Source organism: Sorex fumeus, unplaced genomic scaffold (genome assembly GCF_029834395.1).
Source record: "Sorex fumeus unplaced genomic scaffold, SorFum_2.1 ptg000015l, whole genome shotgun sequence".
Taxonomy (NCBI): domain Eukaryota; kingdom Metazoa; phylum Chordata; class Mammalia; order Eulipotyphla; family Soricidae; genus Sorex; species Sorex fumeus.
This window is the reverse complement of record NW_026606072.1, coordinates 5,875,863-5,903,704: the sequence shown is the minus strand read 5'-3', so window position 1 is coordinate 5,903,704 and position 27,842 is coordinate 5,875,863. Positions and strand designations below refer to the sequence as shown.

The following is a 27,842-nucleotide window of genomic DNA, read 5'->3' as shown; positions in this document are numbered from 1 at the left end:
GTGCTCTAGTCTAATTTCTCAGGTTAATATTTTATTATTCAGCTGAATATTTAAAATCATTTTATACTTTAAAAAACACACTACCATGGGGTAGGGTTGGTGGTGGGAGGGATACTGGGATCATTGGTGGTGGAGAATGGGCACTGGTGGAGGGATGGGTACTCAATCATTGTATGACTAAAAAGTAATCACGAAAGTTTGAAGTCTGTAACTGTACTTCATGGTGATTCATTAAAAAAATAAAAACAATTATTAAAAAAACACTATCTTTGGTACAGTTATTCTCTTGGTATAAGAGCAATAAGTGTATGAGAACCTACTAAGGTAGTGGGTTAAAAGACCCTGATCATCTCACAGGGACAATTCAGACAAGAGCTTTACATATAGGGAGCTGAAATCGAAGACACTGCCTGGTGATAAACTGATTTCTCCAGTGTCCTATCCTGACCAGCAGACGGCCTGCCTCTCAGCTCTCACCACGTGGACTCCCAAGGGGACCCCTGCCAGGTGCTACTGAACACAGGAGGCAGCTGAGCAAATAAATTCAAGAATTAACAAATCTCTGTGGAGAAAAACAGAGTAACTGAGGGACCCCAACCCCCACCCCCACTCCCACCCTGAAATCTTTCACACCAATTCAAGTTAAAGATTTGGAGCTAAGGAAAGTTCTATTTAAACCCATATCCTTGGTCCTCACCTGTAAGGAGATAAGCTCAGATGTTTACAAACAAAGGTGGGGATTCATTATACAGGCAAACATTAAGTAACCATCAGGGAAAGCTCTTTTTCTTGAACCTCAGCAGCTTCCTGTGACTTCAGTCTACAGAATGGGTCCATGTTCCCATCTCAGAAGGAAGGTCCCAGACACAAATGAGATGGGGTGGAGGGAGTTGTTGTAAATTGAGTCATGGGCTGAAAGTTAGAAGATTCCAATTCTAATCAGAATATAATATTGGTCCAATCTGTTATTGGTCCCTAATGAGACATTTTAGCTGAAAAAAGCAACCTAGGCCATTGAGATTCAGTTTCTTTGTAGACAAAGAAGTGGTGCGGGGCTGAAGAGAAAGCAGAGGGTTAAGGTGCTTGTCTTGCAACCTACAGATTAGGTTTGACCTCAATACCTCGTAAGGTCCCTCAAGCTCTGCCAGGGATCACTCCTGAACAGAGAGCAAGGGATAGTCTCTGAGCACTATTGGGTATGGTCCCCCCAAACAAAACAAAATATAAAAAAGGAGAGTAGGTTGGTGAGGGGAGGGGGAGCAAAGCATATTGGATGTCTTCTGGGTGTAAACGATTTATGAAAATTTTGAGCAACAACACTACCATGATGGACATACTGGCTTGATAATAATGATGGGAAAACAGACGCTCTGACCAATGTATGTACTCTGGAAGAAAAAATAAAGGCAATTTTTTGGGGGCCACACCCAGCTGTGCTCAGGGCTTATTCCTGGCTCTGTGCTCAGAAGTCAGTGCTCAGGACAATGCTCAGGAAACCATATGGGATGTTGGGGATTGAACCCAGTTTTACCGCACGCAAGGCAAGCACCTTACCCACTTGTACTATCAAGGTAAAATTACAGCCCCAAGGTAAAATTCTTAAGATGAACTGAAACCAGGACTTGCATTCTCCATTCTAACATGTTCCATTTGATTCTCCAAGATGACTAAAAAATCTTAAATTTGAAACTAGCTGTAGATGGATGTAATATTTGAAAATATTTATATATAAACATTTGAGGTCTGAGCCAGATGTTATGAATAGCTGTGAAAGTTAAAATGTGCTTTGGCTGGGGAGGAGTTATAACTACTAAATGTCTGTATAATACCCATCATACCTTGTACCCATCATATCTATAGAATTTTTATATCTAACATCTTTTTCTCATATGTAATTTCATGTGATCTTCCTAACCAGACACTTGGAGCTTGGAAATAGTTATCACCAGTATTTGTACAGATAAGAACACTGTATGCAGTGTCTCTGGGGCCCTTGTCACCTTCCTGTGTTCCCATTCTGATTTCAGTAGCAGCTGGGGTGTAGAGAATTCTGTGTGAACTGGGACTCTCCCCAAGGAGCCAGGATCTAACCTTAAGCACTGGGACATGCTGTGCTCATGTCACTCCTTCCTCTATCCCAAGACCCCTGTCCTTAAACCAGTCACGGAGAGACTCTAAAAATGTAAGAATTATACAGTTTGGCAACCCTAGCCCCATCAATAAAGAACATAAGCCTGCAGGTAATTAGCGCTTTTTTTTTTTTTGGATAGGCAAATTGGAGAGGAATACTGTACACTTCAGAGATACCACAAATGGAATCAAGCCTCTGAGGCTCTCCCTAGAGCTAGTAGAAGTGCTTTACATAACATGCAGTTACACGGCATTTTCTCAGTCTCACATTTGCTACTCACTCATTCCTATTTATTCCCACAAAAGAAAGTGCTTATACCAAATCCTCATTCAGGCTCTGCCTTAGGGGATCAGAAGACTTGAGACCTCATGAGAAGTGTCTTTCCTAGGGCAACCTCTCCCAGAACTTCTGGCTCTAAATTCAATGAAACCTTTAAATGTTCTATCTATTGTAATACACACAGGTTAGAAAATCATGATTTCTATACCTTATCAGTTGCTCAGACTTAAACAAAATTTAAATATCTATTATTTAGCATCTGATTAGTAATTAATGACTCAGTACCTTCACTGGGAATTCCACAAATGATATTCTAGATGGTCATTGAAAAACATAGCAGTTTTTAAAAATTGTTTCATATTTGGCTTTCTGGTATTAAACAAGTAAGTGACACATGTGAAGGTTCAGTCCTAGTTTCACAGAAGAAAAGGTAAGTTTTGAGGACTTCCCTGTGTTGTACTTTTAGACACAGTTGGAATCAGAATCATTATTTTTCTTCTTCATGCACGCTCCAGGGTGTACCTACCAAATTAGTCCAAACAACAAGATTGCAAACTATGCTCAGTGAAAACTATTAAACTGGAACTTAAGAGCAGACAGTACATGTTTTCCTTCTTTTCCTTGTTCTCCCACTGGTTTACAATTTTCATTTGAGGAAGAAAACCCCTTGAACTCTCAATTCATGTACTCTGAGTCTGATGAACCCACCATTTCTTAGCTACAGAGTAAACTGATTAGTGGTTTTCCTCCCTGGTCACAGTGATTGATTAAGGTATTTGAGAGACTTGATTCTGACCAATGAGAATAGCTGTTCAAACTCTAAATGGACTTCAAAGAAAAAGCCAGTTTTTTTCCAATGGGGAGTCAAGATGGCACACTGAAAATCTCAAGCAATCACAAGTCATCTTGCTTCCTTATAGGAAGAGACATCCTGGAAAGAAAGCTCACAGAGGGGAAAGCATCAGAGATAAATTTAGACTGCCCAGCTGATGTGGATCTAGTCTTCCCTGAATTGAGATTTTCACTAGATTTTATAGTCAAAAGAACCAATGTATCACTCTCATATTCTTTTAAACTTCTGACTTTTGTAGTTCAACAAGTTCCATCTGAAACAAACTCTGAGCTCAAATATTCAAGAAAGTCCAGGCAGTACATCTCTGAAAACACAAATATCTTTTTTTCCACCAGGGATTCAGTTAAGAAATCAAGAAACAGAAGCAGATTCTTTTGTTCCAGCTTCAGAGAGCTTTAGGAATTAGGTGTTGAACTAGTCCCTTTATGAATGCATGAAGCAGCAGCCTTTTACAAAGTTCATCATTTTTAATGTAGAGACCATAAGTTCCACAGTTTACATGAATGAGATGCTTTCATTCAAAATCCAACCACCCCTGGAGCTGCCATGAAAAAAGTTGTGTTCTTTAAAATTATATAGCAGCATTGAGAATGCATGTGCTTACATCTGCGTGATCTTAGAAGAACTTCTAATTACTCTTCTAGCATCTGATAAGCTGAATAACAAGAACTGGAGAGTAGACAAAAGAATAGAACTAAAACGAATCCACAGAACTTGCCCCACGGCAACACTGATATAAAGGAAATCAAAATTGTACTTGTTTTCAAAGAGTTTTCTTCCCATCCCCTGAGAAAGGTCACTATCAAATATTTACTTCAAATATAATGTTTTAAAGTCAGGAGGCCTATTTCCAGAATAAAAGACAGACAGTATTGTTGGCAATGGTGTTGCAAAAGTTTTCAGAGTTTAGGACAGTCTAACTTTGGAGGATAACAGTATAAGGGTACAGGTTTACCAGACAGTCTCTCCCCCACCTCTACCATCACCAACAAAGAAAGAAGAGGAGATGCTGGCCCAGGACAGTATATAAACATAGGCTGCACACCTCTGTCATCTCTTAAACATACATGCAGTCAACAGACACACCTTCTAGTTCACCATCAGGTTTGGAATAACTAAGATCCACCCATTTGGGTTTTGAAAGCAACATACAAGCTTACCTGATGAATTCCACAAAATAGTACTTAATAGGGACACTTCCTTGACTGACTCCAGGTTTCCAAGATATAGCCACTTCAGTATCTGAGACCACAAGAATGTAGGGCTTTTGGGGTGCTGCTGGAGGTCGGCAGGAATCTAAAATAGCAAATACAACAGAATTGACTTCTGGTCTCTGATGCTGTTTAACAACAAACAAGAGGGAAAAAAACAGAACAAATACATTTTCTTCAGCCTAAATATCACCCGTTAAGAACAATCTCATAATCCAAACTAAAGGCACACACAAACTACAAAAACATATCAACTATGAAGGCAGTATATTTAACCTTCCATAGTTAGCATATGGAAGGTTAAATATATTAACTACCTCCAAGTACCTTGTATCCAAGTACCAGTATTAATATTTATCCATAAGGAAACATAAATCCTTAGCATCATTCCACTTAGTATTCTTTTTTGTTGCTTTCATTTTGGGGGGCACATCCAACCATGCTTGGAGCTTACTCCAGGCTCTGTGGTCGGGGATCACTCCTGGGAGGCTCAAGGGATCAAAGGACATGCCAGAAATCAAATCCAAGTCATCCATGTGCAAAGTAAATGTGCTATCTCTTTGGCCCTGGTCAACTTGGTATTTTTATGTGTGTGTTTTCCTTGATGAACAGTATACTTAAACAATGCCCTCATGTGAAAACATGCAGTTGTTATCTCCCCAAGGCAACTGCTGTTTTTGAAATTCAGGCCAAATATACTTCTTTCTGAAATCCTCCAGAGCTCAAGGTGAAGAAATGCCTCAGAGGCTATCAAGGGTACATACCTCCCATGAATAGGAGAAAGTTGCTTTAAAATACCATTTGTGGGTGCCTCATGCACCCCCAGTAGTGATCCATGAGCACAGAGCCAGGAATAAACCCTGAATACTGCCAGATTCAGTCTCAAAACCCTCCCCGCAAAAGTAGTCCTTGTGGAACCAGGGAGTTAGGGCAGGGGTTAGGATGCATTCCTTGCAGGTGTCCAACTTGGGTTGGGCCCCTGCACCACATGGTCCTCTGACCTCAGAACTGCCACCTGTGGTCCGGATGGTCCCGAGCAACTTTACAGCCTTGAGACTGAGTATGCAAACATCTGGCCCAGTGGACGGAGAATCAGGGGAAGTGGCATCTGGGTACCTTAGCACTGCTTGCACCTCCCCTCTAAAATCTACAGAAAAAAATTTTAATTATCATTTGTTCTCCCTCCACAGTGAGTGCCCAGAGCAGTGATGCTCTTGAATTCCAGTGCCTGGCATGAAGACTCCTTCAGGAGCAAGATTCTGGCTTCCTTTTGCGAATATATTTCTTTTCCTGCTTTCGTTCCTCACGGTCTCACTTTCAACTTCCCCATCAGTGCTCCATATGCTGGTCATTTTCTCTGAAGAGTCTAACCTCACTCCTACATCTGGTTATCTCTACACTCCTTCCTGCATTCTGTAGGCAAAACTTCTCACATTTTTTTTCCTTTGTTGGAACTGGGCATTGAACCCAGATCTACCACTGAGCTGAACTCCTGACCCCAGAACTTACCGCCTTTGACTGAATGTGAATTATATAATGTCCTGACCTTCCTCACTAATTCTGAGAGGGCAGGGAAATTCCTGCTTTTTCTCACCTCTGATTTCCCAGAGTTCACAGTGCCTGGCACATAAGACTTGCTTATTGATAAAGGCTGCATGGAGGGAGAAATGACAGACACACTTCCCAATTATTAGCGAATCAAACCCATTTACCTTCATTCAAAGTGACAAAATATTGAGGAGAGCTCCGTGACCCAGTGCCCAATGGGCTGTCAGCTGCTACAGTCACTAAATATTTCGTGCCTGGTTTCAAACCACCAATCACTTCCTCCTGTCAATAATGGAACAGGGAATTATCAACAAGCAGAACTTCTTCGGGGACAAACAATTTCTTTCTGCAGTGCTCAGGGGCTATTACTGATCTGTACCCAGGAAAGAACTCTGGTAGTGCTCAAGAGACCATATGCAGTGGCTGGAATCGAATCTGTGGGAGTTGCTTCCACCATATGCCTTACTTCCCGTACTATTTCTCGAGCCCCTAACCAGACAACTTCTATGAAGGCTGTACATGTATGTCAAACTATCTGTAAATTGCTAGAGATAACCATCGCTTTCACTAGGACTGACCAAAGTGGACAATTTGCAAAGTATGAAACATTGTGACATATTGTCCGAGATGAAAGAATTCCCCTTACTTCTATCTTGAACAAGTGTTTTAGCCTATCAAATAGTGTTCCTCCTGGCTGAGCTGAATTTTCTGAATAGACCACAAGGCTGATAGAACATAAAGAACATTCCTTTCCAGGGCTGGAATCTCTCAGTTCTTTCTTTCCATAGCAGATGTTCACTACGGATGCTCAGAAACAGTTTCAACAGTAAACTGAGGTCTTACTTTGTATCCGTAAAGTAGGAACTTGAACTTTGGTTCTTATATTTTAGACTTTTATTTCTTCTTTGGGGATGTTGGGGATGGAACCCAGGTCTCAGACATGTGCTTTGCTGCTGAGCTACATTCCCAGTCACAGTTCTTATATTTTTCAATGGAATCAGAGTCAGATTCACTTAGAAGCCTTCCAAAAACCATTTTCTAGGGAGGCCAGGAATGATTCAATGACTTAAGATGCTTATTTGGTAAATGCAAGGTTATAATTTCAAATCTAGGACCCCACTATTGAGAGCGAGAAAGTTGTTGGGCCTGGCCTCCGAGGTTTCTGATTATGTAAATATTGAAGTGTTCTGAAAATTTGAGCTTTCAGCATGTTCCCAAATGAAGTTATTGCTGTTCTAGGGGCCCCACTTATAACCAGGACTGAATATATGTGTGTGTGTATGTGTGTGTGTGTGTGTGTGTGAGAGAGAGAGAGAGAGAGAGAGAGAGAGAGAGAAAGAGAGAAAGAGAGAGAGTGAGACAATATTTCCTGTACTATTTTCTGTACATGAAGTTCTGTCCAGAAAGCTACAGCTAAAGGATATTCATTCACTCTACTTTGGACCTGACCTAAAGTGACATGCTTCTGAGGTTACGGGGCTCAGTAGTAAGCTAAGAGTTAGGTTTTCTTGGTGAAAAGCCACAGCACATTGCAGAAGAAAGGGCCTGACTTGGAATTGACCATTTTAGCCTTTAATCCTGCTAGTTACATGGCCTTGATATTAACATTCATTGCTTCCTCTGTATAATGTGCCTGCTATATACTACATGATCACAATATTTGTGATAGTGTGTGTCATAGAGCTGGTGCAAAGATGTACTTAAGAAAAGGATTGTCATGTTTTTTATCTTAAATTGTTGTATACCACAAAATATGTACAATATACATATACATGCATATGCTTATTACAAAGCATTTTCCCTCTGGGACAATAAGTCACTTGACAGGAGGAATCCCATCCTATAGTTCTTAACTTCCTCCTCTGCAGATGATTAAATGTTTGCAGTTGCTAAGAATATTTAATCAGTAGATCAGCAAATTTTGTCTTATTAAATAAATAATTGTCAAGCGCTTCTGACAAGAATTTTTAATCTTAAAATACATTGCAATAATCTGTGGACTGTGTGTGTGTAATCAAGTCTCCCCTATTTTAGAAATAGTTAATTATTTCCCACCACGAATGTACCCCTACCTCCTCTCCATAAAAGCACACTTCTTAAGAAAGTTAAGTTCATTCCCTTATCTCTTATTCATTGCTCAACTCATTCTCATATTCAGTTGAGATGCTTCTAACAAAGGCACCAAAACTTGTGGTAAACCCAGTGGGAATGACTTATTATTTAATGGATACTTTAAATCCCGATCCTCCAAAACACTCATGTCTAAAGCCTCTTTGTTCCCTTGGAAATCATGACTGTTCCTCATAGGTCTCCTTTTACCCCTCTCATTGTTCCTTCTTGACATCCTCTGCCCATTCCCCATTCTCTGCCTACCCCTTAGATGTTGGTATTTCCCAGGAATTCCATCCCTCACCAACTTCTCTCACTCTTACTTGGATTGCTACACTGTGAACTTCAAGCAAAACCCTAGGCCATAACCCACCCTGAAATTGCTTCTCTACCTCTGACCCCCTCTCGATGTCCATTCCATGGGCTTGTGATTACCTCTTGATCATTTCTACTCAACAGCTACAAACAATGAAGTTCAGCATAATTACAGCCCAACTCATCATTCCCCCAACTATTAACAAATACACAAGAAATTGCTTCAGTTCTTATATTCTCTCTCTCATCAAGACACTTCTTTACATGGTACTCTGTGTCCATGACTCCTTCCGAAACATCATTCAATATTTCTCAGTAATCACATAACTTTAATCGATTGATATCATTTTGTCATCACAGTTATTTAAGTGCAACTCCTGATAATTATAACAATAGCTTCTGACTCTCCCTTTCACCAATTCTGCCTAGACCCCCCCCCCCCCCATCTCAACTCCAGAGTTCTCTAAGACTCAAATCATGACTGTTCCTAGTTAAAGGCTCTTTTTCAATAGTGTATTTCTATCCTTGTGCTTGTCCTCCTAGCATCATTTCATACCACCTTCCTTACATGCATTCTACATTCTACTCATACTTAAGAATTTGGCAGGACTAAAATTTATGCCATTCAATTCCTTGCCTCTGGGCCTTTGAACCTACTGCTCCCTCTATGTGAAATGCCCTTCTCCCCACTCGTGACTGGCTCACTCCTCTTCATCCTTCATGACTCAGTTCAACTGAGACATTACCTCATTTCTCTGACCCTCACCCAGCCTCCATTCTGGTTAGGCACCTCCTCTACGCTTCCCTGGTGTCCTTGGTGTACCTCAATCTTAGCATTGCTCTCCTTATACCGTAATTGACTATTTATTTCTCCTTGCCCACTTGGGGGCAGAAAGCAAGTTTTTATTCCTCTGGCATCTCAAAGCTTAGCATAATGTTAGGAAACTCATAGCAAAGACTCAAGCAATGTTTTTTGATAAATGAACAGATGAACTAGTGAATGGATGAAAGAAATAAATCAAGTCAAGATGCATAATGTAAACAGATGACCTCATCACAAAGCAGTTTCTATCACTGGGGCTCTGTGACTTGATTAACAATGGCAGTAACTTGGCCCTAGACCCTGGAGTTAGTAACTATGGAAACATGCCCAATTGCCTCTCACCCACATCCCTTCTACCCCTTTTCACTATCTTTTAAAACTATTTTCTTCTTCATATTCTCTGACTCTTTACCTGCGTCATGTCCACAGCCTGGAAGGTGTGTTTGTCTCCAATCCACCATCCCCACATTTATTCTATATGCAACTGCACAAGAGGTCTTTGTTGAACACATGAACTGTTTTCACAGGTAGGCACTCTTCTAATTCCATGTATCTGGGATTAGATGGTGCCTCCACAGTCCCTCTGCCCCCCTGGCTTCACATCATGAGGGAAGTGTAAGAAACTGGAGGTAACAGGCAAGTATAAACTCAGGTTCTCGTTCCTCTCTTGGCAGCCCATACAAGGAACAGAAATACACAGTCAAACAAGTTCCATACCCTCACAGGCTTCTGCTCCGGGCTTTCCCTCCGAGGAAGTCATTATGCTATATGAAGTATGGAGATAACAATAAGGTTTCATCAAACATTGCAGATATTAGCTATGAGCCAATACTTAATACAGCTACCACTATTACCCACATGTCACTTTTTTTCTGTTTCAGAAACAAGGAGTGTTTATACACATCACTTGATTGAATTTGTCCTCCAGTCCTAAAATATAGGTGTCTGGTTTCTTTTACAGAGAACAAACCCTGTAAAGTTAATAATTTGCTCAAAGTCATAATTAGGTGACAAAGAAGGGATATGAGCCTTTATTTGTTGAACTACGAGTCTCAAATTCTATCAGATAATATGAAGATAAAAATATTAAATAATATTAAATCTGAAAACCAGTTTATTATTTCTGTAAACTACGAAAGTTTGTGGATCAGAGATGTGAAATTATCTCTGAAAACCAAGAGAAATTATTCTTGTAGAAGTTTCTTATATAGCTTGAAACAAATTCTTTATTAATCATGGAAGATAAATGCTACCTCTAGTCCTAGTATGCCAAAAGACACAGAGGGCCCCTCCCAGAAGCCAGATGTTTCTAATCTTTCTTCAGGTCTTTTCCTGTGTTGACAAGCTGACAAGTTGGCAAAAGGGAGTAAGGGTCAAGGGGATAGAGTTGTTGGGATTATGAAAAATGGGGCTGGACTCAATAATTTAACCATACTCCATCCTCTGATACCACTGTTCTAAAATGAAATCTTTCATTATATCAAATAATTTAGCATAACACCACACAATTCGACAAATCTTGGGAGTTCTACCTTTAAATGTCATAAATTCAGTGCTTCAGCTTTGTATCAAACTAGTTGCTAAGTACATTTTTTTCAAAGTAGAAAAACAAAGTGTTTTGCTTCATTTTATTGCTTGTAAGACATTTTCAAACAATTCAAAGTATTCCTATGTTTCTTGAATTTAGTTTCTATACAAGACAGTAAAGAGAGTAAGAGGAATTGTTTTCTAGAAGTAGGAGCTAAAGTGAGTTTAATATTGTCCTTTGGTCTTCTCAATCACTTTAAAGAAAAATTCATTTTGGTTACAATAGATGCTTTTTTGCATCTTTGTGTTTGGTTATTTCTAAAATGCAAAATCTTTGAAAAGTTGCCCCCTTTGTTTTCACAAGACCACCTGTAGCTGTCATTAGTCCGAGAACTTATATCCATAAAAGAGAAAAAGCTGGGATAATTTAAGTTTGTTTATCTCAAGGAGACAGCATGAGCAAAACTGAATTCTGTGCACTATTCCACAGCCTCTTACCTCCCTCAGAGATTGCCAGAAAACAAACTTACACCTTATAGTTGGCATAATCATAATAATTTGCATTTATATGTCATTTCAAATTTACATGTCATTTTGAATTTATAAAAATTTTGCACATCGTTGCAATTTTCAATCCTCCAAACAGCCCTAAGAAATCAATCTTATAAACTCTATATTATTTGGTTGTTGTTTTGGGGTCACACCCAGAGATGCTCAGTGTTACTCCTGACTGCACTAAGGAATTAGTCCTGGTGGGCTCCGGGGATCATAACCCCTTATAACCTCTATTCTTGAGATGATAAACTAGACTCAGAGAGTTTATATAACCAGTGGGGGTATCGGTGGGTCTAGATTCTCTCGTAAAATACACCATGATTTGATATGTTTCAGTCACATGACTTCCAGACATAACAATATGATTTTCAGATCAGCACCTTACTTTTTCAGATTCTTAACTGCTTTTCAATGTTTTTTTGTACCAATTCCTTCTCTCTTTTCACTCTGCAACAAGGGAGACCTCAATGTCATCTTGGAATCATTTGGTCCTTATAATAAAACATTATATTTCAGTGGGCCATGACCACCCAGATTTCCTAGCTTTTGGGTGTGATCATGTGATTAAATTCTGTCCTCTAGGAAATGAGTAACAATGCTGAAGGCAATTGCTGGGTTATACCTTCAAGGGAAGGGGAGAATTCCTTATTCTATTTTCATCTATTGGCTACAATGTAAATATGGTAGTAAGATATTTTAGACCACTGGGAGGAGAGTGAAAAGGTTTGAGATGGCACCAGAAAAATGCTAAACTGAGTAAATCCTGGCAGTTGCATGAGGGAGGAATTAAAGCACATTTTGCTGGAATTGTTATTATTTTAAGATTTTTGTACTACTAGACTTTTATTCTAAATTATATATGATCCCTTAAAATTATAGACTGTTTTAAACTGATGTCAGTTCACTTTGCAATGATGAAACCATACTAAATAAGATGTTACTGAAATCTCCAACCCTGATTTCAAACCTCACTTTTATTCCCTTCCATGCTGCATTTTATTCCTATTGATAGAAGCCTGGGTTCTTTGTTTCCAGAAATAAAGCATAATATTGTCCTGTTCACTACTTCAGACACATCACTATGACGTCATGAGCATTGCTGAGAGGAGGCATGAAGTGATTCTACCAAAGAAGTGCCAAACAAGAGTCAAGAGATCCAAGATTGGGTGTAAATAGCTGCATGGTCTTGAGGAATTCAGGTTAGCTTCACCGGCCAAAGGTTCAGCATCAAAATGCTATGATTCTTCTAGAGTAAACTACACTGGTAGCTAGCTGTCAAACTTATTTTTGATTTCACAGTTGATTCTATAGATCAGTCTTGGATCTCCCTTTCCTAGCATCAGGTGGAAGGCCCAGAGAAATAGAAAAATGCTGTTTTCTAAGCATCCTTCTTCTAAAAGGCATAAAGAAAACAATTCAGACCAGGGTGGAGGGAAAATTGAGAGAGTTCCGTTCCCTGAGTGGTCACTGGAAAATACAAAATTATCTTCCAGAGTTTTGTAGGAGAAGCAGCATTGTTTGCCATTGGGGAAAAAATCTTCTTGAATAGATCTATCCTATTTAAAACAGAAAGAGTGAGGCATTCCTGAAATGTATCCACTAACATTCACACACATATTCCCATATCTCTATAAGTAACAAAGGAACCCCTAGATACGTGGCACTACATCCAGTAACAGGTACCCCAGTTACCTCCTGCACTACATCATCAGATTCAGAGAAATATAGAAAACCTGGTCTAAGGTTCTTATAATGGAACGCTATATTTCAGTGGGCCTTGTCTGGCTTCAGAACTGGACTAGATGCAAATCTCATGGCCTCTGTCTCAGTTCCCTCTAAGTTTGGATACAACCAGTGTTAGGGATCAATCAGACCCGGGGCGGGGGGGCTGGAGTGACAGCACAGTGAGTAGGGCATTTGCCTTGCACGCAGCTGACCCTGGTTCAATTCCCAGCATCCCATATGGTTCCCCAAGCACTTCCAGGAGTAATTCCTGAGTGCAGAGGCAGGAGTAACCCCTGTGTATTGCTGGGTGTGACCCAAAAAAGCAAAAAAAAAATCCGACCAGCGGATGGTATACCCCCATCCCACCCCACCCCCTGAGTGGACAAGATGGTCACAAAGAAAAACTGAAAGTGTTCATCCATCTAAGAAAAGTCTCTATGTCCAATGCTAAGGAAAGCCTCTAGACATACCCACATCATTTGCCAGAGTGATTTGTCCATTCAATCATTTAAGTCAGATTCACTATGAGGCAATGCAAAAGTGAATCAATTAGACCCCACAAGTAGCTCAGTAGTGTGAGTTTGTGTGTCCAGTCCCTGATTCCAGCCCACATTATTGTGTTCCTAGGAGCATGGCTATTTGTGATATCCAGTGCCACAACCAAATGTGTGACTCCACCATCACCAACTGTGTGTGAGCACTGTAACCAAGTGTGTGAGCTGTGTGTCCACATGTTAGTTAGTAGTTAGTTAGTTAGTTAGTTAGTTAGTGAGCCCCAGTCATCACAAAACCACCAAAGGAAGGATGGGGCAAGATAGAAAGCAAGTTGGTGAAGCAGCATTGGCGGGCCCAGGCCATGTCTGGGGTGGTTAGAGAAGTAGGAATGAAGGAAAGGGTGGTTAGGGGTGGGACAGAAACCACTCCCGCAGTGGTACCCACTGACTTAAATCTTTTCACTCCTTTTCTATCTTTTCACCTTCTGCCTAAAGTCAACATTTTAATAAAAAGAGACCCTCTGAGTCCTGGTTGTGGCGAGAGTTTAAACTTTTCTAAACCATAAAGGTAAAGGTAAAGGCCCTCCCGTTGTTCTTCGATTTGTTCGAGCGGGCCCAGTAACGTCTCCATTGGAGACTTTGTTGTTACTGTGTAACGTCTCCATCGGAGACTTTGCTGTTACTGTGTTTGGCATATCGAATATGTCACGGGGAGCTTGCCAGGCTCTGCCTTGCGGGCGAGATACTCTCGGTAGCTTGCCGGGCTCTCTGAGAGGGACAGAGGAATCAAACTCCGGTCAGCCATGTTGGCTGCGTGCAAGGCAAACGCCCTACCGCTGTGCTATCGCTCCAGCCCTAAACCATATTTGCCCAAATCACTAGATGTTCAACTCATCCCAGGAAAAGAGAAAAAAATAGAAACACCACATAAAAGGGAAAACTTGCAGGACCCCCAAAATAAAAGGACCTGCCTATCTGATCCCTCCAGCAGAAGGAAGGCAGACCCCACACACAGTGTCTGCACTCCTGCCACAGGGCATGCCCAGGCTACAGTGAGTGTCCACAAAGATGATAGCCCACAGAAGCCCCCAAACTCTCTCTGTTCATGGTACCTTGGGACTTGGTAATTTTTTTATGGAACTTTTATATGCCTGAGAGTTCTATTTATTAAGTAGGCATCCCCAAACAATTGGAAAGTCATGAGATTATATGTAAAATTAAATGAAGGCACACAGAAAAGTACCTTAAAGGTATCAGATGCTTCAGAAGTAATAGTTACATATCAGAACTGACAAATAGGCTGCAACTTATGTCTAGAAGGCACTTATAAATATTAGCCACCACCATTAAACCAGAACACTGTGTACCAAAGCTCAATTCTCATAAAATGATTCAAAAAGTTCCACCCTGTAGGCTAATTGTCATAGGAGGAGGAAGGAGGAGAGAAAACAGCACATGCCTAAGGCTGAAATTTTCACTCAGAGATACCTTAACCAGAAGTAGCAAAGGAGCTGATGAAGAGCCAACAATTGATTGCTGGAAGGACAGGGTGTCCTGCTCAGGAAGAAAATTAGCAACTGGGACCTGTTTGAATATACATTTCAAATGGCATCATTTTCTTGTCTGTTGTATCTACAAGCAGTTGGAAAGGTACAAGTGTGCCATTGATAAAGATTTATTGGGATTTCAAAAACAAATCAAAGTGACCTTATGCAGAAAAAAGAAGCTGTAAGGTGACTGTGTTCTCTGAATGGAGTGGCTTGGATTCAGAGAAAATACATGTGCCAGGAGGACTGTCTTCCTCCAGCTCCTGTTGAGATCAGGAGGCCTTTGATGAGGTAATGAACATGAAAGACCTTCATGCATTCCGAAGGACTAAACACTCATTCATTATTATTATTACACAGACAGCACACAACCCCTAAATGAGAAAGGCTCCTGAGTATCACTAACATGCCAAGTCTGTGGGAGATTTTGATGGGTTCTGCGAGGAGGGGGCTACTCACCGTGATCATTCTATCTTCGGTGACAGGGACATTATGGGTCTTCTCCTCAGAGGGTCTGTCCAGGCTGGAAACGACCTCAGAGTAAAATATCTGGAAAAGCCCAGACACCAGTGATGAGAAGGGGGCCCACACTCTTCCATATGGTCAAAGATCCACGTTTGTAGCACTCAACACCTCAAAGGGTGCTGAGGGGTACCTCATTGCCACCTCCACAATTACGTCTGCTGGAACAGCCTCAGCGTGAGCCAGCCAGGGTGCAAACTCCTAATCCTCAAGGGCCAGGGGGTAAATACACAGAAGTGAAGGGGGATGAATAGCACTGGACCCAGTTCCAGGAAATGACTCTCTCAGGTACACACTTATTGCCCCATATTTTAAAAACAGAAGCCCACAACCACATTCTCTACTTTCAGGAAACAATGGGGCAAAGGGCCATGATAAAGTGCAACTCAACTGTGGTGAAAAAAGGAAGGTGGGGTGAGTGTGAGGGTGTTATGAAGACCAGTTGGAAGTGGGGAACTCTGCTCTAGGGGGATCTTGGTTCCCACACTCAGAGATGAGGACCCAGAGTAGCTCTCTTGATATTTCCTCGAGATTCCAGAAGTCCAGAAATTTCTCTGAAATCTGGCTTCTATCAGTTGATTCATCTTGAAAATTGTTGTTCAACAATCTGAAAAGAAATCTGGGGCTGGAGCAATAGCACAGCGGGTAGGGCATTTACCTTGCATGCAGCCGACCTGGATTCGATTCCCAGCATCCCATATGGTCCTTTGAGCACCGCCAGGGGTAATTCCTGAGTACAGGGCCAGGAGTAACCCCTGTGCATCTCCAGGTATGACCCAAAAAAAGCAAAGAAACAGAGAGAGAGAGAGAGAGAGAGAGAGAAAAAGAGAGAGAGAGGAAGGAAGGAAGGAAGGAAGGAAGGAAGGAAGGAAGGAAGGAAGGAAGGAAGGAAGGAAGGAGAGAAAGAAAGAAAGAGAGAAAGAAAGAAAGAAAGAAAGAAAGAAAGAAAGAAAGAAAGAAAGAGAGAGAGAGAGAGAGGAAGGAAGGAAGGAAGGAAGGAAGGAAGGAAGGAAGGAAGGAAGGAAGGAAGAAATCTGTCTAATTTGTGATGCTGAAGAAGTAAGCTGCCTTATTTGTGTCCTCCTCTGCTCTGCCTGGCCATCCCTCTGCTTTCACTCAGATATTACATTGTTCTGACTTGCGAACAACATTCCCCAGTGACCCGCTCTTATTCCCCATGATTCTGTCACTCTCCACAGTGACTCCAGGCAACTGAATGTCATGGCTTTTACTTAGTTTAGTTTATATCCTAGAGGAAGGGGGAATTAGATCATAATCGCCTGTTAGAGTACTTAGAAACACCCTGAAAAGAGTTCTAGGCCCTTTGGTTCCTACAAAAGGGGAATGGAGCCATTATGAAGTAGGGGGAGAACTGAGAGAAAGAGGCATGGTTAGGATGAATCAGTATGAGTAGGCCATACACGCATCACAGAGATACCCAGGACTCCCACCCCCAGTCCACCCTGTGCCAGATACACACCTTGAATGCTACGATGATGTGCCTGGGATGTTCCGGCACGCCCCACTGGATTCTGAAAGCTGTGCAGTTCTCTGCCTCTAGCCTGACAGCAGGTGGAGGATCTAGCACGTGTCCCAGGAAGTCTTCTACAAACAAGAAATGCAGTTAGAGGTTTTGTGAATCCTGGACAGAGCATCTCTAGTGAGGACTTGCAGACTGCCCACCCACCAGATGACTTCTCAGATGGGCTCTGCTCTCCCCCAACCCCATTACTGACCCCCACATTCTGTAACTTCCTGTACCCCCAGGGGGTGTCCACACTAAACTCTTATGATTTGACTCAGAGCTTGAGATGCATTAAAGCAGAATGATGACTTTTATTTCAATTCTGTAGCATGGACATCTGTGAGGGTTTTGTTTTTAGGGGATGAGGGTGGATCCCAAATTGTGGTCAGGAGGGGCCAGGGTCTCACCAGTGATTCTAGGCCAACTGGACCTGTAGTTCAATGCAAGAACTAGATTAGATGAGGCTACTCAGACTGTGCTGTGCTGGGGATTAGCCTCAGCACGGTGAGGTGCCCTCAGGATTGTTCCCCACGATGTTCAGAAGACGATGGAGTGCCGGGAATCAATGTGTTCTAACTCCTTCGCTATCTCCCAGTCTACATTGATATGTTTTATAGATCTGTTGTTCAGAAGTATTTATAAGGTTAGAAAATCCTTATTACAGAGTTTTTCAAATATTAGTTAAATGTAAAGTGAGGTTAGGAAATTTCAAATATTTTACTTTAAATAAATTTTGTTATAAAATTATCATATTGCAAAATTTATAAAATAACAGAAAAAAATAACTCCACCATTCAGAATTAGTCCTGTCAACATTAAGTGCTTCTTTTTTTCAATAAAGTGATCCTTTATAAGATACCTATCAGAATCACTGATAATAGTTGCTAACTTTTCCATATGCTGCATGTGAATAATTTACAGTATTTCTCCTTCTGCTATAGCTAGATACAATTTATTTTCAACATTTAGGAATTTTATGTAATGCTCCACGGAGGCAGAGCAAGTCTGTCCTGTACTGAACACAGAGATGAGAAAATAGAAGTGCTCAATAAACATTCCTCAAGTAAATGGATATTCTGCAATTAGATTTTCCCCTTACTAACAGACCTGGTGATCTTTCTTTTTAACAACTGATATAATTCACCAGCATATCAATGAGGGTCTCTCTCTGGAAAGCACAGAGATCTACAATGTTTAGTTACTAACTGATGTTGGATTCTTCCTCCATTGTTTCTAACAGCCCACAAGGCCTTTCTGGTGAGCCAAGTAGCCGGATGTGCAGCTCTCAGGCGCAAGGAACTGTGAGGCCAGCAAGCAGCTGCTGGTGCCCTGCACACATCTACCACTGCCACTGCGTGGAATTGTGGTCCGAGCTACTGTTACTGTACCTCAGCTTGAGACTTGAAGTCCCAGGGATGGACCAAAACTTTCATCTTGACTCAATCAGTACTAGAAGAAGAGATCAGTTTTTTTCTCCAGCTTCCAAACTGGAAATTGATAGGTGAAGGGAGTCCTGGGCATTGTTCTTTTCTAAATCTACCCACAGAATGGAAGTTTCCCTAGAAAAGGGCAGGTTTCTAGGAAAAGAGCAGCAGGAAGTTGGATGGTCATATCCTCAGTTACGTGGAGCCTGCTCATGCATTCACTATTATTATTCTGAAAAGCTCACTCTTAAAAATCGTGATAAAACCAACATCCATCTATGTGCCAATTTTGTGTGCATGTGCAAATTATTCTAGGCTGCTTCTCAATTTTAATTATAGGTATAGGCTTTTTTACTTTTAACAGCTACTCGCGGACTTCCTGCTCTCCAAAAGCAGGAAAGAATCTTTAAATCTTTAAGTATTTAAGTACACTCAATGACTTCATTTGGATAAACTCGTTGTCGAAGTAGAATTTCTCTATTTAAAACAAAACTAAAAGTCATTGACACAGCAGATGAGAATTTTAAGGATTGTTTACAAACATAATTAAATCTAGATGCATAAAATGCATCTGCATGTAGATGCAGAAAATGAATTAATTTAGAAGTCTATAGAGTTGTTTAAAAACACCTAATACAAGTAGCATATCTTCACTAGAACTGAGTGTTACCACTTAAAAATCCTTTGCCAGTGTGATGCGGAAAATGTTAAATATTTAATATTATTTGAACTATTTTTTAACTCTATTCTTGTGTTTTATACATTTTTAATTGAGTTAATTTTTTTCTTATTGATTTAAAAGAAATCTTACTATATTAAAGCACTTTATCAACTAGTTATATATTTTCTATATATAATTTTATGATTGGGTCCATTGCATTATTACACAGAACTTGCCAGTCTTAATGTTTAATCAAGAGGTTATTTTGTCCTTACTACTACCACAGCTACCTCCAGTCACCCCCAAAATTTTTAATAAGCCCTGGCATAAGGAATCCTCATGTTTTGATGACCTTGCATTGGTGAGGAAAAAATATGAGGAAAATAGCTTCTATCCAATCTCTACCTTCCTTATTTCTCAAGATTGTATCTAATTGGTGGTATCTAATTTATGTCCAGAATACTGTCGGTAAGGCAGCAAGGAAAATGTCATTTTAATTTTCCAACCTTTGCGTGACAGTATTAATTCCTAGAGAGAGGGTGAAATAAATATTAAACAAGTCAGTATACACTATTCATGACATCTTGATATAATAAAAAAAAAAAGCATCCATATGCTATCCTTTAACTTCTCTGTTCTCTAGGGAAATATTCTTATTAAGCCCTCCTGAGAAACACAGAAAACATTTTTTTGGAAATGTTCATTCATTTATTCTATTTTCACACACAACACCCAGCAAATATGTGCTGATATTTTATATACATATATATATATACATATGAAAAAGAGAAACTAGAATCATAAGCAAGTTAGGAAGACATTGTGACTAGGTGTTAGGAGTACATAAAAATGTGTCAGGCACTTGATGGCACATAGCAAGGATACGATATACTTGTCTTTACATGACAGATTAGTAGGAATAAGCAAAAGATGTGTGTGTGCATGTGTGTGTGTGACAGAGAGGGGGGGGGAGAGAGAGAGAGAGGGAGAGAGAGAGAGAGAGAGAGAGAGAGAGAGAGAGAGAGAGAGAGAGAGAACCTGGGAGTGGGGGAGTGTGTCCCAAGCTGAATAAGGGAATGTCCTAAACTGAGGATGCAGAATATATTCAGGAAAGAATAGGGATATCAGATAATATCTATCATGCTAAAGAAACTTTGTAGAAGTGGTCTCCAAACTCCTGTCTGAAGACAGGTTCTAGCCCACACTTGTAGAAAGATGGGAAACCACTGGTCTAAATGCAGAGATTCTAACTTCTGGTGTGTGAGCAGACAGGTGCTGGTGTGCTCTAGAGCACTGTGATGGATGAACGGGTGTGGATAAGTGGTAAAGGAGAGGGAGTAGGACAGCTTTGAGGAAGTTGTGCCAATCACTAATCTGGAACACAAATATGGTACCTAGTGGGGACACAGTGATAGTACAGCGGCTAGGGTGCTTGCTTTGCATGCTACCGACCAGGGTTCAATCGGGAGCATCTCATATGGTTCCCCAAGCACTGCCAGGTGTAATGTCTGAGTATAGAGTCAGGAATAACGCTTGAGCATCTCTGGACATGGTAACCAATAAAACAAAAACCAAGTATGTTGCCTACTGTTTCTGAGGAAGGCACAGTCAACTGCAGCTGTTGAGCTGAACTTGGTTTTTAGCCTCAAAAAAAAAGTAAAGAAGTCCTTGAAGGAAGCTGTTTTTGTCATAACAAAAATGTTACATGAAATTAGCAGGTTCCAATCAACCCAATAGGTAAAGACTGAATATCAAGTTGCATTTTTATAGAAAAGAATAAAATTTTAAAATCAGTAGGCTGGAGATATACTACAACAGGTAGGGTGCTTGCCTTGCATGTCTCAACCCGATTCAATCCCCTGCAACCTATATGATTCCCAGAGCCCCGCCGGAAGTGATCCCCAAGCACAGAGCCAGAAATAAGCATTTGAAGTCATGAAATTTACATACAAGTGGTACTACATGGAAAGTATTATGCTAAGCGAAATGAGTCAGAGAGGGATAGACAGAGAAAGATTGCATTCATCTGGGGAACATAAAGTAACAAAATAGGAGACTAACACCCAAGAGTGGCCAAGATTAGTACCAGGAGGTTTATTCCATGGCTTGGAGGCCAGCCACACATGCTAGGGGAAAAGGGAGCTCAGATAGAGAAGGGAGTACCAAATAAAGGGTGTTGGGAGGATCCTCCCAGGATGGGAGAAGAATGCTGAAAGTAGACTATAGACCAAACATGATTGCCACTCAATGCTTCTTTTGCAAACCACAACACCCAAAAGGAGAGAGAGAACAAAAGGGAATGCCCTGCCACAGAGGCAGGGTGGGATGGGGGGATGGGGAGTGGGAGGGATATTGGGACCCGTGGTGGTGGAAAATGGGCACTGGTGGAGGGATGAGTATTTGATCATTGTATAATTGAAATCCAAGCACAAAAGTTTGTAAGTCTACAACTGTACCTCATGGTGTTTCACTTAATAAAAATTGTTTAAAAATTGTAAAAAAGTGAGAAAAAAAAAGAAAGAAGCCTTAAGCACAATTGGGTGTGGTCCCAAAACCAAATAAATAAATACAATAAAATCAGTTTTTTTTTAAAAAAAAGAGAAACCTTTCAAGCTTAAAAGAGATAGTAAAATTAAATAATAAGTAATGAATAGTACATAAATTTTCATGATGATGGCCCCCTCTCGAAGAGCCCAGCAAGTTACTGAGGGTATCTTGCCTGCACGACAAAGCCTGGCAAACTCCCCGTGATGTTTTCAATATGCCAAACACAGTAACAGCAAGTCTCACAATGGAGATGTTACTGGGCCCGCTGGAGCAAATCAATGAACAACGGGAGGACAGTGCTACAGTGCTTTAAAAATGATTAAAGAAACATTGAAAGAACAAATTAATGGATAAATAACCACAACAGAATGATAGGCCATGGGATATTTTTATTATATTATAGACATTGATGAAAAAATCCAGGCCTTAAAAAAATCACAAAGAGGTGACTCCCAAAAGATGAAATATAGGTAGTATTCACATGGTTAAATATTCAAATTCTCTAGTTATCATATAAATAAAATTTTTAAAAACTGAGATGTAATTTTCATCTATTAAGTTACCAGAATAAGTAAGTGATGGTAACCAAAGCTGAAAAAATTTCAGAAAAATGCTACTCTCAAGAAATCACTTATGGCATTTAAATGAGTGTAGGCATTTGAAACACAATTTGGCAATGGCCAAAGTCACAAATACAGACATTCTTCTCTCATGCTCTCAGAAGTGTGACTCCAATCTGTTGAAAGAATCTTAAAAGAAGTCTACTATAATAAAGATGTACCTCATGGACTCACTTATGATGCAGAAAAACAAGAAACTATCTAAATATTTAGAAATATGTCAATCCTCAATTAGGGTGCACAACCTTTATGCACCACTGTGCAAAGTCTGAAAATAAGATTTGAATGAATACACTGTGATTTGAATCCGGAACAGAAAAAGCCCATGAATGGAAAAACCAATGGAACCCAATGAAAGTCAATGGCTTAACTGATAAAATTACACAGGTTGATTTTTTTGTATTTGACAAATGGTTCATGGTTATGTAAGATGTGCTCATAAGAATGGCTAAAAGCTGGTTAAGTTTTCTCTATTTGCAGCTTTTGCAATTCTCAATACATTTAAATTTATTTTAAAATATAAGTTTTTTTAAAAATGAGGATTATAATACACAATTGTAGCAACAATATGATGTGTTGAATGAAATGTATGCCCATTCATCTTCAATACTATTATTAGTCTGATGAGAAATGCACTTGAAAAGTAACTTGAAAATGAGAAAAAGATTAGTCGTTACATTAATATTGCCAAGATGTAGGATGTTTTTCCATTTCCTTCTATTTATCAATGTTGAAGAATGCTATTATAGTGTATATGTTAGTTTTAAAAACTAATTTGAAAAGTATTTTTATTTCCAAAGACCAAAATTGCCTGGGTGTGGTAATGACTGAGTTCCTTTCTAACTAAAGCAAACCCATGAAATAATACTTCATGAAGTCTGGACAAATCAATTAAGCAGAGGCTAAGTAGTATCATGCTTGTAATCTGTCTCACTCCATGTAATGGTAAGATAAAATTAATTCTCAATGAATTAATCCCATCCATTAGCTTTCAACAACCAAAGGTTAGGTAGCTACATAAAATAAGCCAACCAACACGGTAAAGTGAAGGAGTCCTTGAAGGAAGCTATTTCTGCCATAAACAATGACACGTGAAATTATCAGGTAAAAACATCACCAGTGCTCTATTGGAGGGAGAGTATTGGCCCTGTAAGAGCCTAGCTTCTAAAACTGTGGCAAGATGCAAAGCAAGTACCTTACCGTTGTACTACCTCTATTGCACCCCACAATTATTATTGTTGTTATTGTTATTATATTTTAGACTACATTGAAAAATAAAATGGGAGAAATATTTTCTAGCTATATATCTCATAAGCTATATCTCTCATACCAAATGTTCAAGAAAATTACATGACTCTATAGAAAAAAATCAATAACAATCTGATTAAAAATGTGCAGGTTTGGGTCGGAATGATAGTACAGCGGGTAGGGCATTTGCCTTGCACGCAGTCAATAGGGGTTCAATCTCTGGCGTCCCATATCGTCCCCCAAGCACTGCCAGGAATAATTCCTGAGTGCAGAGCCAGGACTAACTCCTGAGCATTGCTGGGTGTGACCCAAAAAGCCAAAAAAAAGAAAATGGGCAGGTCTAGGAAGATGGCTCAAAGGCCTGAAATGTGTTCTTTGCATGCTGGATCCTTGGGTTTGATTTCCAACATCACATGGTCCCCAAGCTCTACTGAGAGGGACCCCTGAGTGCTGAACTGTGAGTTGCCCCCAAGCATCACAGAAGCAAAGTAAAAAGTGAGCTAAGGACTTGTATAGACTCTTGCAAACAAAACATCCAAATGGCTAACACGTACATGAAAAGTCATTCAATGTGACTAATCAGGCAGATGCAAGTCAAAACCACAGTAAGTAGCATCTCACACCGGTAAGAATGGCTGCTCTCAAAAGGACAAAAAGAAATAATTCTTTCCGGGATGGGAAAAATAATAATAGATATTATTTTGGGCTGGAGAGATAATGCAGTGGGTAGGGCATTTGCTTTGCACGCAGTCAACCTGGGTTCGATTTCTCTGCCCCTCTCGGAGAACCCGGCAAGCTACGGAGAGTATCTCGCCACATGGCAAAGCCCGGCAGCTCCCCGTGATGTATTCGATATGCCAAAAACAGTAACAAGAAGTCTCACAATGTAGACGTCACTGGTGCCCGCTCAAGCAAATCGATAAACAATGGGAGGACAGTGCTAAAGTGACAGAGATACTGTTGGTGATGCAGACATTATGGAAAACAGTATGGAAGTTCCTCAAAAAATTAAAGGTAGAACTACTATATGGTCCCCACTTCTGGGTATAAATCCAACAAAAATTGAATTTCTATCTTCAAGAGGTATCTTCACCCTGTGGTGACAGATAAGCGAATAAAGAATATGTGGTGTGTAAATATACACCCACATGTATGTAAAAACATATATTTCATGTTTATACCACATATATGTATATATCATACATACATACCCATATGTACATCATATATATAGGTAATATTAAATATCACTCAACCATTAAAAAAGGAAGGAAATCTTAACCATTTTCAACAGAATGATATCTTTGAGGGCATTATGCTAAGTTAAGTTTTTCATAAAATTTCGTTTACAAAGAAAACAAATGTGTGAGCTCACTTAAAAGTGAAAACTCAAAAAAGCCAAACTCATAGATTGGTGACTTTGGAGGGAGAGGGTTTGAGTGGATGCTGGTTAGGGTTAGAAACTTTAGTTTTAAGACAAGGAGATCTATATGGTATTATATATCTGAAAGCTGTGCAGAGATATTTAAAGTTCTCAACACATACATAAGGAAACTGAGATGATGGATGTGCTAATATTGCAGGGATCATTTCCAATATACGCATCTATCAACCCATCATACTATATAGCGGAAACTTTCACAGTGTCCTATGCCTATTATATCCTAAAAACCTGGAATTATTTGAATCACATCTTGTGGTATTCAGGTATTATTCCTGGCTCTGTGCTCTGAGATCAAACAAAACATGGAACCCAGGAAATGGAACCCAGGTCAGCTGCATGCAAAGTAAGCATCTTGCTCATTGTACTATCTCTCCAGCCTCTGGACATATTTTCCAATCAATGAACTGATGGGGGAGGGGGAGAAGATAAAGAGATAAAACACAGCTAAAATTCCATTATTTCTCTTTCCTCTTCATCAGAGATAACGTACATTTGGTAACACTGTGTTTTATCCCCAGACGTGTGTGCTTTTGTTTTATCTGCACATATTTTTATTTTTACCAAAGCATTCTGTTCATCAGCAAAAAAAAAAATGCATGAATTGTTGTTTATCTCTATAACAGAACAGTATCCTTTCCTTTTGCACATTTACTTCTTTGAAGAAGATATGAGAAAATCAAGAGAAGCTGGCAAAAGCCTTTGTAAATTTTAGAGCACTATTCAAATATTAGCCAGTGCCTAAACTTCCTCTCACTGCCCGCCTCAGAATCATCTACCAGTTGTTTCTAAATCCATTGCCCCTTGTCCCTGTGGGTGGCAGTTTCTAAATTCTTACTGCTGCCATCTTCGACTTATTTTCTTTTATCCTGCTGGGCAAAGCTCTTGCATCCATTGACAAGCATGTCCTCAAAATTCTGAAGGGGCCAGCAATAAATAAGCTTATTCAATCCACCATGTAAATCTGGGACAGAGGAGGAAGTTATTCTTTGTGGACAAAGAAACCAAGGTCCACTGTGGTTGCAAAATCTCAGAAGAAAGCAGGGACGGTAAAGAAGGAGAAATTAGTGTTCGTGGTGACCCTGCACCACCTCCTCTTCTCAGCACCCACTACACTCTCATCTTGGGTACCACTGTCTTTTCAGTCACTACCACATAGTTGGTGAGTCCCAGTCTGTTTCTCCAGACCAATCCCCTTCCCAGAGGGGCAGGCCTATACATCCCACTGCCAAGTGGACTGAAATGTTCAACCCTGTCAAGTTCAACCTGTCAAAACTCAGCTCATCAATCTGAACCCTTCTGTATTCTGGTAAATGGCATCCCTATCAAGAACCTTCTGGAAGTCAGCCTCAGAACCAGACTAACATCTATTTTCCTCTAAGAAGGAAACCCAGTGTTTGGAGCAGCATGACCAAATGTTACACTTTGACCTATCTGGATCCTAATGGATCCTGTTTCTTCAAACTTCACCCCTCTTTTCACAGTCTGCAGCTCCTCTGGAGTCTGTGTTAGCAAAAAAAAATGGAATTTTGTTTTCCCATAAAGCAGTTAAATACTGCATTAATATTATGGGCCTTCAGACTGGGGTCTCTAAAATCTATGTGTAGGTGGGGTAAATGAATGCCACAAGGTTGGAGAAGACAAATGCCTTGATTAAACTGCATTTGTTTTGCAAGTATAGCATTTTTCTTTTTTGTGTATTTGTTTGCAATGTCCTTGAGATGAGGGCAGTTCTCCAGCTGGAGGACATCTGAAGCAGTATTTTGCAGAGTTAGCACATTGTTTATACAGAGATTGTGCAGTTATTGGGGGCAAACTAAAGGCAGGAGTAAGTCACCTCTTAGCACCATCCTCAGGCTGGAGATAGATTCCAGCCAATGAAGGCTAGTGGACCTGGAAAGGCTACAAAAACTAGCAAACAAGTGTTGACACAAGATCTGGTATCAATTTCAGAGACAGGAGGGATTGGGGATCTGGTCCTAACTAGAATGAGCACATCACAGCAATTCTCTAAATATCTTCCAATGATTGCAATCAAAGATAAGAGTGAGTGAGACCAAGAACTTAGATCGCCTATATCCTACACATCTACTCTCTCTGAATCACCATAAAAAAGTCAATTCCTTGAATAGGACAAGTCCAGACTCAGTTACACTCTCCAAACATACTCACAGGAGCCAAAAAGAGACCACAGTTATTAAGTCACAGGCTTTGCATGCAGTCAACTCCAGTTCAATCCCCAGCATTACACAGTTCCCAGATTTGCTTGAGAATCTCTGGAAGGGGTTCTGAACTTCACTTGGGATGCACCCCCACTTCAGGTGAAAAACTAAAAAACACGTATCAAAGCTAAAAATGTGATAATGGTTGTAACATGAAGATCTTTTAATTAAGTCTTAACATTGAGACTGTATTATTATGATGTGAAAACATAGGAGTACTTATATGTTTTATACTTCCTTAATACAAAAAAATCAAAGTCATATGCCATTGACATGTGGATTGAACAAAACTTAAGTAGTTAAATACTAAATCAGTACTCACATTTAATCCACAGTGATCACAATCACAGAAAAGATTATACAGTAGAAAACTGTTTTTGAGAATGTGCAGCCTTTAAAAGCTAATAAAATGCAAAGACAATATATCTCTAAGTTGTGTTCTTTTACGTTAAGAGCTATCTTTGAGAAAATATATATATTATATATATGAGTATCTTTGCCAGGAGAGAGCTGTT

General features: G+C 40.0%; 1 protein-coding gene across 1 annotated transcript in view; it reads right to left on the bottom strand.

Moving 5' to 3' along the window:
- The window catches only part of EGFLAM (EGF like, fibronectin type III and laminin G domains), a 189,438-nt gene that overhangs the window by 100,545 nt on the left and 61,051 nt on the right, over positions 1-27,842 (bottom strand). The window contains exons 2-5 of the mRNA XM_056112223.1: positions 17,120-17,244; positions 15,577-15,666; positions 6,187-6,304; positions 4,424-4,559 (exon numbers count right to left, since the gene is read on the bottom strand). Of these exons, the coding sequence (XP_055968198.1) occupies positions 4,424-4,559; positions 6,187-6,304; positions 15,577-15,666; positions 17,120-17,244 (469 nt within the window). The remainder of the gene's footprint in view (positions 1-4,423; positions 4,560-6,186; positions 6,305-15,576; positions 15,667-17,119; positions 17,245-27,842) is intronic.